Here is a 17,787-nt window from a genome sequence, read left to right on the forward strand (position 1 = left end):
AGCCGAGCTCCGTTCTGTTGTACAGGGTCACGATGAGTCGGATCGAACTCTATGGCGCTTAAAAACAACAACGAGGTCGTTGGTTTTTGTCTTTTAAAGGGAACTTTGAAAGAATAAGTAGCATATTTAATAAGCCAAATCTGCCTAGATTAAGGCCTGCATTTGAAAATGGACTCTCTCTTTCACCTAGCTTTCTAGACAGGAGTCCTGGTGGTGTCCTGAGTTTCATGTTGGGCTGAACCCACCAGAGGATCTGTGGGAGAAAGATGAAGCAATCCTTCAGCCCCTGTACAGCCTACAGCCTCAGGAGCTGACAGGGGACAGGTCCCCTCTGTCCGGGAGGGTGGCTATGGGCTGGAATCGGCTCAATGGCAGTGAGTGGGAGTTCTAGGAGTTCTTAATCCGGGGTTCACAAACAAAGAAAACAGTTGTCTTCACATTGATTCTAACTCATGGTCATGCCCTGTGTGTCAGGGCAGAGCTGCCCCCGCCCCCCGACCCCAAAGGCTTTCAGGGGCTGTGCTCTCTCTTAAACATGGGTGCCTCCCTGCACTCAAAGGTATAACAATGGCTACTGAGTCTATTCTGGCTCACAGGACAGACTAGGACTGCCCCTGGAAGTTTCCAAGGCAGAACTCTTTCGGGGAGTAAAGAGCCTCATCTTACTCGAGAGGAGTGACTAGTAAGTTCCAACTGCTGGATTGGTGGTCACCAGCTCAAGGCGTTACCCAGGACCCCCCAGGGTGACTTTGTGCCTCCCAGTGGCTCTAACTATGGATGCAGTTGGTTGGCATCTGACGGAGGCAGACTCAGGGCAAGCCCATGTGTGCAGAGCAGAAGTTTCTCCTGAGGATTGCCAAGGCGGTTGATTCTTAGGAAGCAGATCACCAGCCTGCTTTCGGAGGCACCTGTGAATGGGTGCAGATATCAACCTTTGGGTCAATAGTTGAGTGTGTAAACACCAGCCAGGGACCGCCACCAATTAGGGATAGACCTCCTGGTTCTCAAACCACTCTCCATCTGCTGAGGAAGCCAGCAATCTGTGGCCCAGAGCCAGACAGACTTCACAAAGAGCAGTGTTCTGCCTCAACATCAACTCTTATTGCCCACCCCATAGTGGTGGTGGTGGCTATTGTGGTGGTTTGTTTTTCATTCGAAAAACAACTTCCCGTTTAGCAGCAGGGCTCAAGCCTAAGAACAACTGTGTGGAGGCGCAGGGCTGGGCCGGGCTTCATTCTGCGGCGCCCAGTCATGATGAGTCTGGATCGACTCAAGGGCACCAGCAAGAACAGCCCCAACACCCTAGTGTCGTATTAAAGGCAAGAAGACTGGGACTATTTAAAATAGCACCTAGCATATAAAAGACATTGAAAAGATATATCATCAGGTAGCTTTTCAACTTTAACGTGGTCTAAATTTGCCCACACGAATGGAAATGAAGGATGCTATTTTAGAAGGCCATTCAATAAAACAAAACAAAAAGGCTATTAGTTTGCAACACACTCTCTCAATACCAGTCAGCATCTTTGTCAAGTCTACTTCAGTAGACTCAAGCAGACATGTAGATCTTCTCAAATAAACTTTCCTCCTGGAAGCCCATGGCTGACATATGCACGTTTTAGACCCTCTGAAACTAGTGAAGTTGGTCGTGACTTTTCAGTGAATTTGTGGGCATCGCGGGTCTCCGACATACAGTTAGGCATAAAGCACTCGAACAAAGGCAGTTTTTCTGTCCATCGTCCCCACTGGTAGAAGTGTGTGTTTTATGGGAGTTCTCTAACACTCTGATTACTTAGACTCAAGGGTATTCGAGAGTCTCTGTCCAGAGGAGGGAGGACCTTTGTCTTGACGATGTGCCACTGCCTGATTGATGTTTTACGAAGATGCAGCTAGTGACCCGGGACCGCCGTGAGCAATGCAAGGCGCATCTAAGTAGAAATGATTTATGTCTCCTGAAAGGCTGACTAAGTATCATTCCCCCGGCCCTCCCGGTTTCCACCGACTGGAGTAGGAAGTCAAAAAACACACCAATGAAATGTGCCACTTACATGAGCGTCAAATGCTTGTAGTTCGAGAGCTCCTTGGGAACCAGTGTGAACTGATTCCCATCCAGATACCTGAAAAGAAAGAAAGAATACATTTTATGTGTCCCTAAAATGATAGCCCCATTTCATAGAATGGATGGACAGCTGCTCCTCCTAGGTTGAGCAAGGAGGGACAGGGCAATTTTACCTGAAGATGTCATGTTCTTCTCTAGCTTGGGTGGGTTACTTTAGAGAAGGGTAAAAAAGTCAAAACACCAATGTCTACTCCGGCCACAACATTTTTGAATATCCCATAGGCGAATGTCAGGAGCCCTGGTGGCTTACTCATTACCTGCTAGACTGCTAACTGCAAGGTCAGCAGTTCGAAACCACCATCCATTCCGAGGGAGAAAATTGAGGCTTTCTGATTCTATAAAGAGTTGCAGGTCTCAGTAACCCACAGGGGCAGTTCTACCCTGTCCTATAGGATTGATATGAGTCAGAATTGACTCGATGGGAGTGAGAGAGTAAGTTTACAGAAACATGCAGAAGCTGGCGAATGCAGTTCTCGGTGGTATATCTACCAGGCTGGAAGCCCAGCAAGCACCAAACCTGTCATGCGTTAGACAGAATAACCCCATTAAACCCATCACCAGAGTTTTTGTCTGGCTCCAGCGTGTTAGCAATTATGAGGACCCCAAACCAAGAAATGTTAAGGGAACCTTGCCACAAAGGGGAAGGACATCTACTCCCTGCAGACATCCTATCAATAAATGGAGGAGCTGACAATGGATGGCTTTGGACCTAATTAGGTTTAAGTTGAAAATAGTTTGCAGCTGCTAGAGAGAAGTAGTCTGTGTTAGCAATCTATCTCAAACATTTCCAAACGAAAAGCCGACATAAAAGGCACCAGGTGTCAACGAAGGTGATAAATATTTGATCAAGTAACTGGGGATACTTTGTGACTTCTTATACTTTTCCAATGATTTCCCTCTTTCTTCGAGTTGTGATTTTCTTTCAATCACTAGAGGGCAGCACAACCCCATATACTTCAGCCAAACCCCAAATCATCATCTTAACAATTGATTCCAACTGTTATTGCCCCTATAGGACAGCCCAGAACTGCCCCACCAGGTTCCCACCGTTCTGAATCTTTATGGAAGCAGGCTGTTGCTGGGTTTGGGTTCAAATAGCGGATTTTTTTTTTCAACCACAGTACCGCAAAGCTTCCTTACACTTCAGCCTCCTCCCTGTTAGTTCAGAAAACATCATGGCAAAGACTCAGGAAGATTTTGCATGTGCAGCATAGACGTTTACATCTGAACCAATCTCAGGAGAAAAACTATGGACACGCGACTAAGAAATCGTGGCTACCATTGGTTCAAATTTTCCCATCACCAAGACATACTTATTTTTTGCCAAATTCTTTAATAATTGACTTGAACACATGCATAAAATGTGTCTACTATACAGATATGTTTTAGTGTCGAAAGGATCCAGCTGACTCGGTTGGCTTCGAAGTATCAGCTTTCTTGGGGGGGGGGGTTGTCATTTGGTCGGAGATGAGTTAATCATTTTCCAGCCTTCTCTAAATGGCTTTCTTCAGGAGGGGAAAACAGTTGAAAAACATTTTATGAAGAAATAGTCCGACAATCATGATCTGACAGCAGAAATAGGGCTGGCATGCATAGAACAAGAGCTGAGCAGTCCCTCAGTGTTGCTGAAGAAAGGGATTAAATGATTTCTTCAAAGTCTTTGAAGGAACTCCAGTAAAAAGATGAAGGTTTGGGGACAGATAAAATGGCAGAAGGGATTTGGCATGAAAGATCTTACTGCCGTTGGAGAGAGTGATGCATCCAGCTGGGTGTTCCTGGAATCAGCACTTTGCAGGCAGCAGAGACTCCAGGCATCCGGGATCCCAAAACGGAGGGTCAGCGTACCCACATAGCGTTCCAAACGGAAATATGCCTACAGACACCCACTCCACAGGACCAGCCTGTGGTCCTTGGCTATTTCTCCCGGGGGGCAGGGGTGAAACTCAGATCGCTGACGGGGATCATCAAGGTCTGGCGAACTGTGAGGTCTCTTTCCCAGGAAGTGATTAACCCAGAGTTATTGTCACCCATCTACATTTATAGAAGAATGTGGACATTTCAGAAAGTTCATGGAAAAATTCCATTTTCATTTAATGCCACCTGTCCACACACTTATTGAACCCCGCCCCCTTCCATGTCCTCCATGGGGCAGTGGTTAAATCAACACTCAGCTGCTAAGCTAAAGGCCAGTAGTTTGATGATTTGAACTCCTGCCCCACTCCACGGGAGAGAGATGTGGCAACCTGCTTCCTTTCCAAAAAGAAACCAAACCAAACTCACTGCCACCGAGAGGGTGAGTGACCTTGTAAGGCAGGCTAGAACTGCCGTGTGGGTTTTTGAGACTGTTAAGCCCCATCCTTCTCCCTCGGCTTCCTGAAGGATTCCAATAAGAACACCGATGTGGAGTCAATCTGACTCGTGGCGACCCTGCAGGACGGAGAACTGCCCACAGGATCCCCGTGGCTGGGCTGTCAGACTGCCGCATCTTTCTGCAGACTAGGTGGTGGGTTCACACTGCTGATCTTTGGTGAGGGGCTGCATCTCCAGAGCTCTTTGGTATAAGGTTTTCAGCCTGAGAACCCCACAGATGCTATTCTACTCTGTCCCACAGAGTTGCAGTGACTTTGGCTTTGACGGTATACCAGGCAGTATTCTCTGGGCTGCAGCTACCAAAAGTCAAAAGACAACTTCTTCTCTGAAAAAGCCGATGGTGGAGCAGAGAGAACTAGACTAGATGTAGAGTGGGTTCCGGTGCACCGTGGGAATTATGGCTAAGGGCCGTCTGAGCAGGGAGATGTCAGAAACACAGGGGAGGACCCCCTGCGTCTCTCCCTGAGGCTAAGCTTGTATATACTTACTCTAGGGAAGACACTGTATACTGCCTACAAATCACATTTATATCTAGTGAGCTTCAGACCAAGGGTGTGAATTCACAGATAGACTCAAACATCTCACTGCCATTGAGTTGATCCTTACACATGGCGACCCTATAGGACAGGGAAGAACTGCCTCTGTGAACACCCAAGAGTATACTTGTTTATAAGAGTAGAAAACCCCGTCTTTCTCCCTTGGAGCAGGGTGCTGGTAGTTTAGAGGTGCCAACCACGTGGATCAAAGCCCAATGCATAACCACTACACCACTAAGGCATAATGAATGTGAATATTTAAGGCCTTCTGCAGAATACCACATATATCCAGGTCAGGAGTCAGCCTCACTGGTCTAAAGGCAAATCGACAGAATCGAGTTTGCACATTAGGTTGTAGGGACAAACCTTAACTCTTAACAAGTCATGCAAAGCTGTTTCAGATACCTTCAGGAGATGGGAAGGGTCTGTTTTAACTTTCCACCCCTCCCTCCCCTGCCCCTCCCCAACAACTATGTCCATTCTTTGCTAATCCAAACAAAACTCATTATCATTAAGTCGATTCTTAATCATGGTGACTCTATCGGGCAGGAGAGAACTGCCCTTGGGGGATTCAGAGCCTGTAACTTTTTACAGGAGTAGAAAACCCCGTCTTACTCCCACAGACCAGCTGGTGGTTTTGAACTGCTAACGTAGGTGTCAATAGCCCACTGCATAACCATTAGGCTACCATGGCAAAGGCACACGATAAAGCTTTAAGAGGGGTGATGACATAGAAGGGTCCTCCCAAACTTATTGGATAATATGGACATTTTCTCATGGAACATCTTGTAGGACCCATGGTCCACTGTCTGGATGTTGGGAAATGCTGTAAAATTCGCACGTTGGTCTAAGGTATGTGTGGTAAGAGCCATAGTGGCTCTGTGGGTTAAGTGCTGACTGGTAACCTCAAGGCCAATGGTTTGAAGTCACCGCCTGCTCCCTGGAGTGATGGGCTGTCTCCTTTCATAGCAATTGATCATCTGACAAACCTTCGAGGGCAGTTTTACTCTGCCCTTTGGGCCTTTAGAAGTTCCAAGTCACTTGACGGCATGGGGTTTTGCCTCACTGTTTTTGTTTCGTTCTTTTTGGATTCAGTAGAGTTGATTCCTTTTTACCAATAACTCTCACAGCATCAGAAAATATCACAGTATCAGTAGCGTGGAGGGAAAGGGGCTACTCTGTACTCTTAAAACAAGAAATCACAGGTTTGTACCTGAATGGTGGTCCTGCAGGGCCGAAGCAGCTCTGACATTCTCCTAACGTATTTCACCACAACTCACCTGGCCAAGAATGCACATACACCCCACCCTTGGTGCTGCCCACAGCCCTCTGGCTGACCCCTGCTATGGATGAGAAATGGAATCCATCAGAGCAAAGGCTGCTGGAGATGACAGCTACCCACCCAGCCTGCTAGCTCCATTCCTTCTCGCATTGCTGTGTGATGGCCCGATGCCCGAGGGATTGACATGCATATAGGAGAGCTCACTGGGGCTTGTTTGCTTTATGTCTACTTGAAATCAAGCACTTAAGCCGGTTGCTCAGCCCTTGAGTGTGTTAAATGTAGAAATGGGCTCTATTGGGTCTTTGTGGTTGTTAACCTTTTAGAAGCAGATCCCCAGATCTCTTTTTTTAAGAACATGCCTCTGGATGGGTCTGAACCACCAGCCTTCAGTTAGCAGTTTGTGTCATGAGGGATCCATGTGTCAGGAAGGATGGAAACCCCCAAAGAAGCTATGCCTCCGTAGACTCGGCAAGCCTGGGAGGGAGCAGACCCAGAAATGCTGGGCCTTGTGGATTCAGGTTTCCCCCAGTCCTACATCTCCCATGTGACCTTAGGAATCTCAAGCTACCAATGTTGTCGAAGGCAGCCCCTTGGCTTCATCCCTGCTGCCCTGGGCTTGAGCAATGGAGATTGCGCGGGAAAGGGGATGGTGGCCTTTACTTACAGCTCGGTGACGTCGCGTGGAATAGCTTTCGGCAGGACCTTCAAGGCCTTGTTGCTACAGCGGACTACGGTATCCAAGCAAGTACACTCCAGAGGACATCGAGAGAGCGGCGAACAACTATTGTCATCGTTTCCTAGATTGCCAAAGGAAATGCAGAGTCAACACAGTGTGTGGCCCTCAGAACACCTGAAGGACACGGCGCCCTCAAGGTCACAGAACATAGGAGACTTGAGTTGTGCGATCAGTGAGGTAGAAGGCGCTGAGTATCGACAAAGTGACACAACGTGCCTGCTATATCACCTTTCCCTGACTGCCCAGGACAGGATTTCGCAAAAAAGGTCAACATGCGCATTATCACCATGAAAAAGAATAGTTTTCTTTGTTTAGTGATTTATCATCATTTGGAAAACAAAAAGCCCAAAACAAAATTCTCTGCCAGGGAGGTGATGTTGCCCCATAGTGACCCAGAAGTCGGGGTAGAACTGCCCCTGCAGGGTTGGGAGACTAACCCTTTGCGGGGTTAGAAAGCCTCCTCTTTCTCCCAAGGAGCAGCTGGTGGTTATTCTCATATAAAAAGATAGATGATAGTTTTGATTGGAATAGATGTAACAATTCCACTCAACCGGCCTATGGAGATATCATAAGAAAAGCGGCAGGGGGTTACATAAAGAGGCGGATTCATTGAAAACCAGAGCTCCCTGTCTCTTTTCAACGCCTGGCAAAACGACAAGAACCTCTGCTATCTTCCTGCCAAGGCGATAAGGAGAACCAAGTAGGATGACAGCTTGTGACGGTCCCAGTCATGTCGAGTTACCTCCGCCTCCTGGTGGCCGTCTCTGCAATGGGACAGAGTGTGGACTGTCCTACTCCCACTTCACTGCTGTATGTGAGGCCGCTGCTGCCACTATTGCTGGGATCTTCCAGCTCAGGGGCTCTCACCTTCCAGCCCTCTGTAGCCTTTATTCTACTGGGACCCACAAGGGTGACCCGGACACAGGCCTTTTCTGTCTCATCTGTCTTATTCTGTAAGCTCTGCTGAAGCATGTCCACTGGGGTGACTGCTCGTATTTGAAACATCCGTGGCTTAGCTTCCAGCATCACAGCAACACACAAGCCACCCGAGTACGGCAAATGGATGGGTAGTTTGTTGGGAGGACAGACAGCGTCGCTATTATTTTTGATGGAATCACCAGACGTGCCAGATCTTAGCACTCAACTGCTATTTTCTTTGGGGAATGATCACGACTAAGAGGGGCAGGGTCGCTCAGTGGTGTATGCTCTCCTCCTATGTGAGATCGGAAGCATCTGGTGGTAAAAGTGGGTTATGCAATGGGTTAAAACCACATGTCGGTGATTTGAACCCACCAGCTGTCCCATGGGAGCCAGATGAGGCTTTCTGTTCCTGTAAGGACTGCAGGCTCAGAAATGCCAAGGGGCTGTTCTGCCCTGCTCGAAGGGTTACTATGAGTCAGAATGAGCTCAGTGGCAGTGAGCTTGGATGTGTGAGCCAGTTGTCACTCTTGGCAAGTGCACCGCATACACAGTCACCACCTGCCTGCCAGGGGAAGCTTGTCTGTGGTTCTGATGCTGACGACGCCTGCTCCCGGAGACGGACTAGGAGGAAAGGCGTGGGTAGCTACTTCCCAAAATGAGTCAGTAAAAACCCCACAGGACACAACAGTCCGATCCCTCAACGATGCGTGGGCGGATGGCTGAGGACCAAGCAGTCTTTCGTGTCTTGTGTCACCAGGAGTCAGAAGGGACTAATGGCGGTGAGTTTGGGTTTGGAACGAGAATCCTGGTCACTCAAAGGAATGTGATCATCATAAAGACGACAAGTAGCCAATGGTGAGAAAGGGAGAAACTTCCGGCGCCGTCAGCAATGGGACTCACGGGGGCTCCGGTGTGAGAGTGTATTCTGAGAAAGCCAGAGGCTGCTTGGTAAGCACCAGAGTATAAACAAAGCCACATAAAACGTGTATGGCCTTGATGTTGGCGATACAGGTAAACACAAAGACCTGAAACATCAGGTGGAGAACCAGCGACCAAGCAGTTGCTAGATGTTTGCTTACCATCATCACACGTGAAGTCTTGGATGGCCACATCCTGGATGGGGATTTCTTTCAGGAAGTACGGTTTCTGACATCGAGGATTCCCGGTTACAATTCTTTTCTTCCTAAGCCACTCTCCCAACCATGCCAGGAAGCAGTTACAGTTAAAAGGATTGGCCAGGAGGTTACTAAGAGCCACATGCAAAGGACACAGATGTCAGTTGAGGGTTTCATTCAATGTCTTCCTTCTCAAACTGCCGGGCTACCATTCTGCATGCCTGTTTCACTGTCTGCCCCATGCCTAATGCCACGCCCTCTTCCTACCCGAACCCACCTAGCAATTGCACTGTGTCTCTTAGCTAAGATCTTTATATGCGGGCTTTACACAGCAGCCACAACTCTTTCAGGAGAGAGCCTTCTCTAGAAGATGGTATATGCAACACAAAGGGCGTGAAGGCAGACATTTGGGTTTCTGCAGTGGATCCTGATGTGTATTCTCATTTAGAAATAATTTCAGCTTGTCAGAGACCTGCCTTGCTGTCACATGGCCCTGCATTGATAATGCGGCCATTTAATACAAAGATGAAGGCTGATTACCTTATATTACTGAGTTTCACCCAACAACAGCTAACTCATTAATTTGTCACCTCCAGATTTCCATCTCTTATTTGCTCCAGAGAATAGGCTCCCCATCAAAATAGACAGCTGGCTGGATTAAATGCCAGTTATAAAAATGAATCGACTTCTACAAATCGCAATACTTTCGGCACCTCACCCGTTCAGCACAAACCTATTGACAATTCCATTATTTATAAACATGCCATCCTTAATATGCACACGTTAGTCACAAGATGTAAAGTGTCACATTTTATGTGAAAGAGGATTAAGTACTTCACTGATAGACGCTCGCCTCACATGCTTTCTTCCGCGACGGGAGCTAGTTTAACAGGCTTCCCACCCCGCTCCTTCCAGCCCTTTGTATTCTCTGCCCATGGAATGAGGCCTTCCTGCATTTTGGAGTGACCATCACCAGCAAATGGAATCTGTGGTGAGATTGATAACTTCAAGGACTGTCTTCTAGATACTTCCAAAGAAGGGGCCTGCTGGATGTTGCTCTTGGAGTTTTTTCTAACTGCTTTTTCAGCTCTGTCTACAGTCCTACAAACCACTTTGCTCTTCTGCCTTGCTGCCTGCACCGATGTCTTCACCACAAGAAATACCCTCTAGCCAGGGCTCAACCCAGCCTCCAATCGCTCTCGAATACCACAGCCGATGCCCCCGTTCACCGGGTTTATGGTTGACGCAGCCTCGCTAATATAGATCTCCTGTCACTGCGAACGGTCCTTTTGAGCATGGGTGTGGTTCTCAAATCACCACAGCCACTCCCGTCTTAGGATATTTCCACGGGAAGCATGTCAACGTGGAAGGACGGGATGGGATGAGCAGATTACACTTATTTATTGACTCACAGCACGAGCAAGTCAGAAAACAAAGAAAATGCAGAAAAGCAGGCAAATGATTTGGTCACTGTGTTAGGGGAGGGAAAAACAAAGGACGGGAGGAGGAAAATCACGGCACTTGTTTGTTCCTACAATGTCAACCAGAGAATGAACACATCGCCCCGCCCCCAGAGGAGACAATGAGTTTAGCACAAATACATGTTTCCCTTTGATATTTTCACCACCTCAGTTTTGAATGCTGTTTTAAGGCAATGCTCCCTAGCGCCCGGATAGGTTATTAATGAAAGCAATACAATAGAGTTTACACTGGCTCCAGCCGGAGCTCGATGGAGCCCATTGCTCCTACTTACAGGGTGGATAACGAATGGAGAGTATCGAATGCCCCCGGTACAATCGTAGTGATCTGATTGTCGTACAGCGAGAGCAAGCGCACAGAGCTGAGGCCCACGAAGCTGTCGTTCCCGATGCAGCTGATGCGGTTACTTCTCAGCATCCTGAGGGAAGAGACGGCGCGTTGTTTGGGAGAGAAAACATCTGGAGACCCATTTCCTTTCCTATCTGATGACCCAAAGACTCTCCCTTGGCAACCGTGCAAGGACTCGTTCCGATTATCCGAATGTTCTATGGCCTCTAGGAATTGCTGCGGAAAATCGGGACGAGAATCCAAGACTGGGAGGAACACCTCTGCTCATTGACCTAGAATCTGGTTTGATGATGGTGGAACCTGAACATGGTTCTGATCTACTGGGACACGGGGTGAAGGGGGATGCGGGTTGCAGGCTGTCTCTGATAAATGGACGGGGCACCATCAATGTACTTCTGTTTGTGCCTCACTTAACAGGTACACTTGAATTTGGGCTGCCATTCATGCACCAGGCTTGGCTCTGCACTCCCTTAGTAGAGATGAAGCAATTAGACTCCTTTGCCTACGGGCCTCCGATGGGTCTTTTCGGCACGAGCTGGGGAGAGAGTGGACCTCGCTGCACTGCAGATACCCGGGGGCAATGACAAGAGGCTAATCATCCTGAATCTGGACTGCAGCACCATGTGTCTGGAAGCCTGGGCACAAGAACGATGGACTTGGGGGAGAGGGGGGAAAGTGAGTTTTTGTGGTGACACCCGGGAAGGACCCTCTTGGTCATTTATAACACACTGAGCTCAGGTCTCCTGGGATAACAGACCGCTGGTGTCCACAAACCCTGTGTGTATGGGAGAGAGAGAAGGCAGCCACAGAGAGAGAGAGAGAGAGAGAGAAAGAGAGAGAGAGAGAGAGAGAGAGAGAGAGCCTGCCTTTTGCATGGCAACTGTGATGGTGTCCTCTTCTGTTCTGTGAGGTCACTGACAAGGCTGGCCCATTCTCCTGAGTTCATGCTAACATGCTCCTAACTAAATTCTGTTCTCATACCAGAGTGGAGCAACATCAGCCAACACACGGAAGGAAGCCAGCCATGAAACGATGGATCTACAAACCAAGGCACCTCAGCCAGAACCCCCGAGGCTACCCGAAGCTGGAAAAGATGAGGCTGGTGGCTCTTCTTGGGTCAAAAGACCATGGTGTTGCTGGGATTCTGAACTCGAATTCCTAATTCCAGAATTGGACCACAATGAATGTCTGCTCTTTGCGGCCAACGAAGCTGACCATCTGTTTTGGTACACAGTCCAGGGTGACCAAAGTAGTGACCGTGCTACATTCATGTCCATGGATAGAATAATCAACATGCATATGGAAACTTACAACGTTTTGAGGCTTTCCAATCCCTTGAACATCTTGTGGCGAACAGTTTCCAAACGATTGCTGGTGAGAAGTATCTCATTGACTCCAGATGCCCCTTCAAACGCGCCCTCTTCAATGTCAGTGATCTTATTGTTGCTAAAATTTCTAGATGGAAATTGTGGAAAGAAAGACTTTAAACAACTGCTTTCTGATGTCAACTTATTCCTGGTTTGATTATTTTCTCCTTCTCAACAAGGTCCCTCCCATAACCTCCAAGCTCTTCCCTGCCCCGCACAGACTGAGACTCTGAAGAGACCAATATCAGCACCCGGCGCATCAAGCCAGAGGCAATCAGAGGAAACTACTAGGGTGACACCGACCATAATAACCCACAAAGATTCCCAGAAGCATAAAACCCTTGAGGTCGGGCGCTGGGTTGCAGAGCTTCATAATCTCCACAAAACTGAGAAAGAAACATTAAAAAATACAACAGATTAAAACTGATTTTGAATTAGTGACTAAGACCAGGCAATTGAGTAGAGACAGCAAGAGTAATCTAAGGCAGGGTAGTGGGCAGATGGCATCAGGTATGTGCTTACCTGTTGTACTTGCTGCCCTCTAAGTCCATTCTGACTCATAGGGACCCTGTTGGACAGGTAGAACTGCCCCTTTGGCTCGCCAAGGATGTAATCTTTACCGCTATAGAACGTCTCATGCTTTCTCCATGAAATGGCTGATGGGTTTGAACTGCTGAACTTGCAACTGCAAACAACTAGCTACCATGTAAAACTAGGTTAAAACGAATCAACTAAAACGGAATCTTTGGTGTATACAACATACCACATAGACTTGAGCATATCCAACTGTGGTTAACACCTTTCTGTAGGTTCTCATTCCTTGACCTCACTGTTCATTCCAAGAACAGGAGTGTCCTTAAAGAAGAGCGTTAATTATTTATCATTTTATGTTTTACCTAGCATTCACACCGGTGCTTCTCGATAAATATTTGTCCAACTGATAGGCATTGTGTAGAGAGACACCTCCATTGACCATCCACTCCCTCCCTCAGTCCTCTTCAGAGGAGAGGGGTACGGTCCAAGTTATTTTTTAAACTGCTGAGCTCCTATGCCTCGTTTTGGATATGAGTTTTGGACATGTTGTAACGCAGAGGAGCCATCCAGCCAGTTTTCCGAACATTAATTTTCACGATTTTTCTAATGAAAATTTAATGAAGCACAAAGTCAAATCATTGACACGAACGTGCTGAGAGAGAAAACAACAGCATGGTTTGGGAAATGGTACAGGAAGTTACAAAACATGGTGGCTCCTATTTCTGATGGGCTGAGGTTGCTGGATTCCGGCTGTGACCACGTAGCCCCACCAGCTGTCTGAGTTAATGGTGGATGCAGTTCAAACCCACCAGCTGCTCCTTGGGAGAGAGATGAGGTTGTCTGCTCCAGTAAAGGCCCACAGCCTTGGAAATGCTGGGGAACAGTTCTACTCTGCCCCCACCCCCCCGGGTCCCCATGAGTCAGAAATGAATTGAAGGCAGAGGCTTTTGGTTTGGGTTTGGTGCTCTGCTTTGGAGATTGCTTTTGGTCTTGTTTGAACACACAGAACGAATGGTTTACAGAGAACGCTCTCAGTCGTTACTCCACATTCATGGTATAGACTTTACTGGAGCTTTAGAATAACTTTCAAGTTTTGCAGACACTTAAGTAAAACTTCAGTGACAGGAAGAGAAAAGCAAAACAAAGCATGACAAATACTTCAGAAGAAGTGAATGTGAGACTTACATCTTACGCAACTGAGGGAGTTTCTTAAAGATTCCGGTGGCTTCCAACACTGTGAATTCATTGTTATTGAGACGCCTGGTGCGGGGTGGAGTGTGGTGGTGGTGGTAGGGAAGGGAGAAAACAGAACATTTTCTTGATTAGCACTGAAGAAGAGAACATTTTATTCCTCACACTTCACCTTAACATTATTTAGTGGCAATCTTCACATAAAACATATTGTACACATCACGGATGATCATGGCACTTGCCCATCCCCCACTTAGCTCACATTTTAATGGCAAAATAAGACCACAAAGCCCAAACCCAAGCTAATTGCCATGGCGCTGATTCTGACTCATAGAGTCTCTACAGGGCAAAGTAGAACAGTCCCTGTGGGTGTCTGAGGCGGGAACTCTTTACTGGCGCAGAAAGCCTCATCTTCCCCTTGCACAGTGGCAGTAAGTTTCGAACTCCTGACTTTGTGGTCAGCAGTCCAAGGAGTAACCCACTGTACCCCAGAGGCACCTTATGATCAAAATAAAACAAAACAAACTCACTGCCATCAAGTCAATTCTGACTCATAGTGACCCTATAGGACAGGGTAACCTCCCTCTCCCCTGCCCTGTGAGTTTCTGAAACTGTTATTTTTTAATGATTAGAAAGTCCAATCTTTTATCTGCAGAGTGGCTGGTGGTTTTGAACTGCTGACCTTGTGGATCACAGCTCAACGCGTGACCACTATGCCGTCAGGGTTCAGACACTACTCCACCAGCACTCCACTAAAGCACCATAGTCAAAACCAACTCTCAACCAGTAGTGTCCAGAACAAAGCTCCCTTGAAAAGTAATTTTACACATATTTTTCCTGCTCCCTTCCCTTTCTAATCTCGTAGCGGCTTATTTGAGATACAGTTCACCTGCCATAAAATCCATTCCTTTAAAGTGTGCTAAGTGTGCACTCACTACCACTAATCCTAAAACATTTCACCACGCGGACAAGAAGCACCATGCTCATTAAAAGTCACCTCCCATTTGTTCTTCTTCTTTCCCACAATCCCGAGCAACCAGCAATCTACTTTCTGTCACTTTGGGTTTGCTTATTTCAAACTTTTCAGATCAAAGCAGAACCCAATCCCATGTGGCATTTGGTGCCTGAAGGCTTTCGCTTCGTACAATATACGCAAGGCTCAGCCATGTTGTAGCATAGATCAGTGCCACAATTTGGTTTTGTTTTCGGGTGGATGCACATTTTCCACTCTCGTAAGCATTTGCATCAAAGGGGGACTGGTGAGTTAAAGAGTAACTCTAAGAGGAGGGATGAGACACTTGTGGAAAGAGGAGACGAGGAGGAAATAGCAGTGCATATCATGCTTGGTGAAGCAGTGGCCAGGGAAAAGGGCAAGATCTTCCAGAGAGGCTGGCTACAAATCCTGTATGCTCAGACCTGTGACTTTTTGTCTGTGACTATTGTCTCCCAGGTACTGATCTCAAGTATGTAACTTTAAACATGCTTAATTTTTCAAAGCCTATACGTGTGACTTTTGCTGATGCTTAAATCAGATGGTACATTAACGCTTTTGGATGGATAAGGAAACTTAGGAGACATCATTTAAATTACTGCTTGTATCTTTCTAGAAAAGGAAGCCTGTACAAGCTGTCATAACAAAGGTCGGGAAATTCATTTTATGGGTATTGTATGGGTTCTACATATTTCAAGATGTCTCAGACTTCTGAAATTGTTTCATGAGTTAACAAGACTGCAAAGTCTTCACTTGAACCACAGGGGAGTTATTTTCCCTCCTATTTTTAAAACGCATGATGCTGTTTTTATTTTTTCAACTAGCATAGAATCTAATATATTACTGACGAGAGTATCTGCGCAGGGAGAGGCAAAGTGGAAAACACAATCCCTATCACCACAGGCCCAGGCTTGACTCTCCATGAAGACAAAAGGATGACGCATGCACAAAAAGACAACCCACTTTGCAAAGCAGTAAAAGACATATGCCAAATGGCGCTGTGCATAAACATCACAAAGCTGTTCCTGAACTGATGAGATTGTGCTAGGCTGTGGTTTGAGTTTGGAGCACATTAACACTAGCGGCTCTCTTTTCTACATAAAGTCAGCCAAGCCAAAACATCTGTGGGCACACAACCCAAGGGCTGCTATGAGCGGGACTCAGCTTGATGCAGCTGGTTCGTGATGTGATCACTGCCATGGAGTTCACCAATGCCCACCCTAGCAAGACCCTACAGGACAGGGCAGAACTGCCCCTGTGAGTCTCCGAAACGGGAACTCTCATGGGAATAGAAAGCTCCATCTGTCTCTCTTGGAGTGGTTGGTGGTTTTGAACTGTGAACCTTGTAGACTGCAGCCCAATTCGCAACTATTAATCCAACAAGGCTCCTTTTGTGTGACAGGCCCTCTATTAAGATTATATAGAGAAATCCTATCATACTTTGTCTTTTCTGTGTTATCTGTCCTAAAAATAGTATCTTTAGGTTTTAATCCTTGAAACTCACCCAATACTACTTATGTGTGCATCCATGAAGAAGTGGTGGTAGTAATGCAATACGTGGAAGTTAGATTCTGTAATTAGCAAAGGCATGACAATGGTGATTGCCAGGCAACCTTGTATGGCGTGGTAACGCTTGAGTCCAGAAACCTATTAAAAACTTTAAAATTGTTCTGAGTGCAGCAAATTTCCAATTAATGCTAATATTGGTGTTACTGGTTGCTACTGATTTTTGACCAATAAATTGGTCTCTAGAATTGTATTTTGGAAACCTGTCTTGGAAGAAGTACAGTCAAAATGCTCCTTAGAGGCAAGGATGGTGAGATTTCATCTCGCACACTTTGAACCTCTCGGGAGAGATCAGTCGCTGGAGAAGGACATCATGCATGGTGGGATCGAGGGGCAGTGAAAAAGAGGAAGGCGTTCGATGAGACGGATTAACGCAGTGGCTGCAACCAGGGGCACAAACGTAAGACCGATTGTGAGGATGGTTGAGGACTACCGCAGTGTATCCTTCTGTTACACACCGGGTGACGAGGAGTCAGCACCCATTCAGTGGCACCTAACAACACCAACGACCCAATTGTATCTTGGGTCAGAACGATAAACAAAGATGGCCATTCATAAATTCCTCTGCTTTTCCAAAAAAAAAAAAAAGATTGTAGTAAAATGCATATACTCTAAAATTTGTTATTCTAACAACTGACCATCATTTCTGCGCCATTAATTATATTCACAATGTTCCACAACCATCTTGGTGCACTTGTGCCAGTAGGGAAGCATACTGGTGTAATTCTTGAGATTAAAGAAGCAAGACAACATTCCTGAGCATTAATAATTCATTCCCCATTTGCCAAACGGGTCACCACTGAGGAACGAACTTACAGCTCTGCGGTGTACTGGGGGATGTGGTCAGGGATTTTGTTGAGTTTTTGATTGGAGCAATCGACTGTGGTCCCCTCACAGCGACACTTTTCAGGGCAAGTCAAATCTGCAAAGCAGTCTCCACTTAACTTTGATCGATAATCTTCTGTGCCTATTGAGGATTCAAGCCACAAGAAAAGACACTGAGTCTGATGGTTAGCATATTTATTCATTTGTAGGGGGTGGGGGGAGGAAGATAACTATAGATTATGCAGCAGGGAGAAAACTTAGGGGGCTTTGGTCAATGGATGTCAGGAGTGGATTAGAACAGGGCTTGGAATTTGCTGGAAAAAAACAGAGTGACCAGATTCACAAGACAGGAAGACATGAATCGAGTTGAGCTTTTCACAGCGGTGCTCTCTGCTGATCCAGTTGTG

General features: G+C 46.7%; 1 protein-coding gene across 1 annotated transcript in view; it reads right to left on the reverse strand.

Annotated features, from left to right (window-relative positions):
• SLIT2 (slit guidance ligand 2) overlaps positions 1-17,787 on the reverse strand; it is a 404,634-nt gene that overhangs the window by 79,424 nt on the left and 307,423 nt on the right. Inside the window, exons 16-22 of the mRNA XM_075544484.1 lie at positions 17,372-17,522; positions 13,993-14,067; positions 12,218-12,361; positions 10,833-10,976; positions 9,044-9,210; positions 6,972-7,104; positions 2,049-2,117 (exon numbers count right to left, since the gene is read on the reverse strand). Of these exons, the coding sequence (XP_075400599.1) occupies positions 2,049-2,117; positions 6,972-7,104; positions 9,044-9,210; positions 10,833-10,976; positions 12,218-12,361; positions 13,993-14,067; positions 17,372-17,522 (883 nt within the window). The remainder of the gene's footprint in view (positions 1-2,048; positions 2,118-6,971; positions 7,105-9,043; positions 9,211-10,832; positions 10,977-12,217; positions 12,362-13,992; positions 14,068-17,371; positions 17,523-17,787) is intronic.

The sequence above is a fragment of the Tenrec ecaudatus genome, chromosome 3, assembly GCF_050624435.1.
Source record: "Tenrec ecaudatus isolate mTenEca1 chromosome 3, mTenEca1.hap1, whole genome shotgun sequence".
In the NCBI taxonomy this organism is placed as follows: Eukaryota; Metazoa; Chordata; class Mammalia; order Afrosoricida; family Tenrecidae; genus Tenrec; species Tenrec ecaudatus.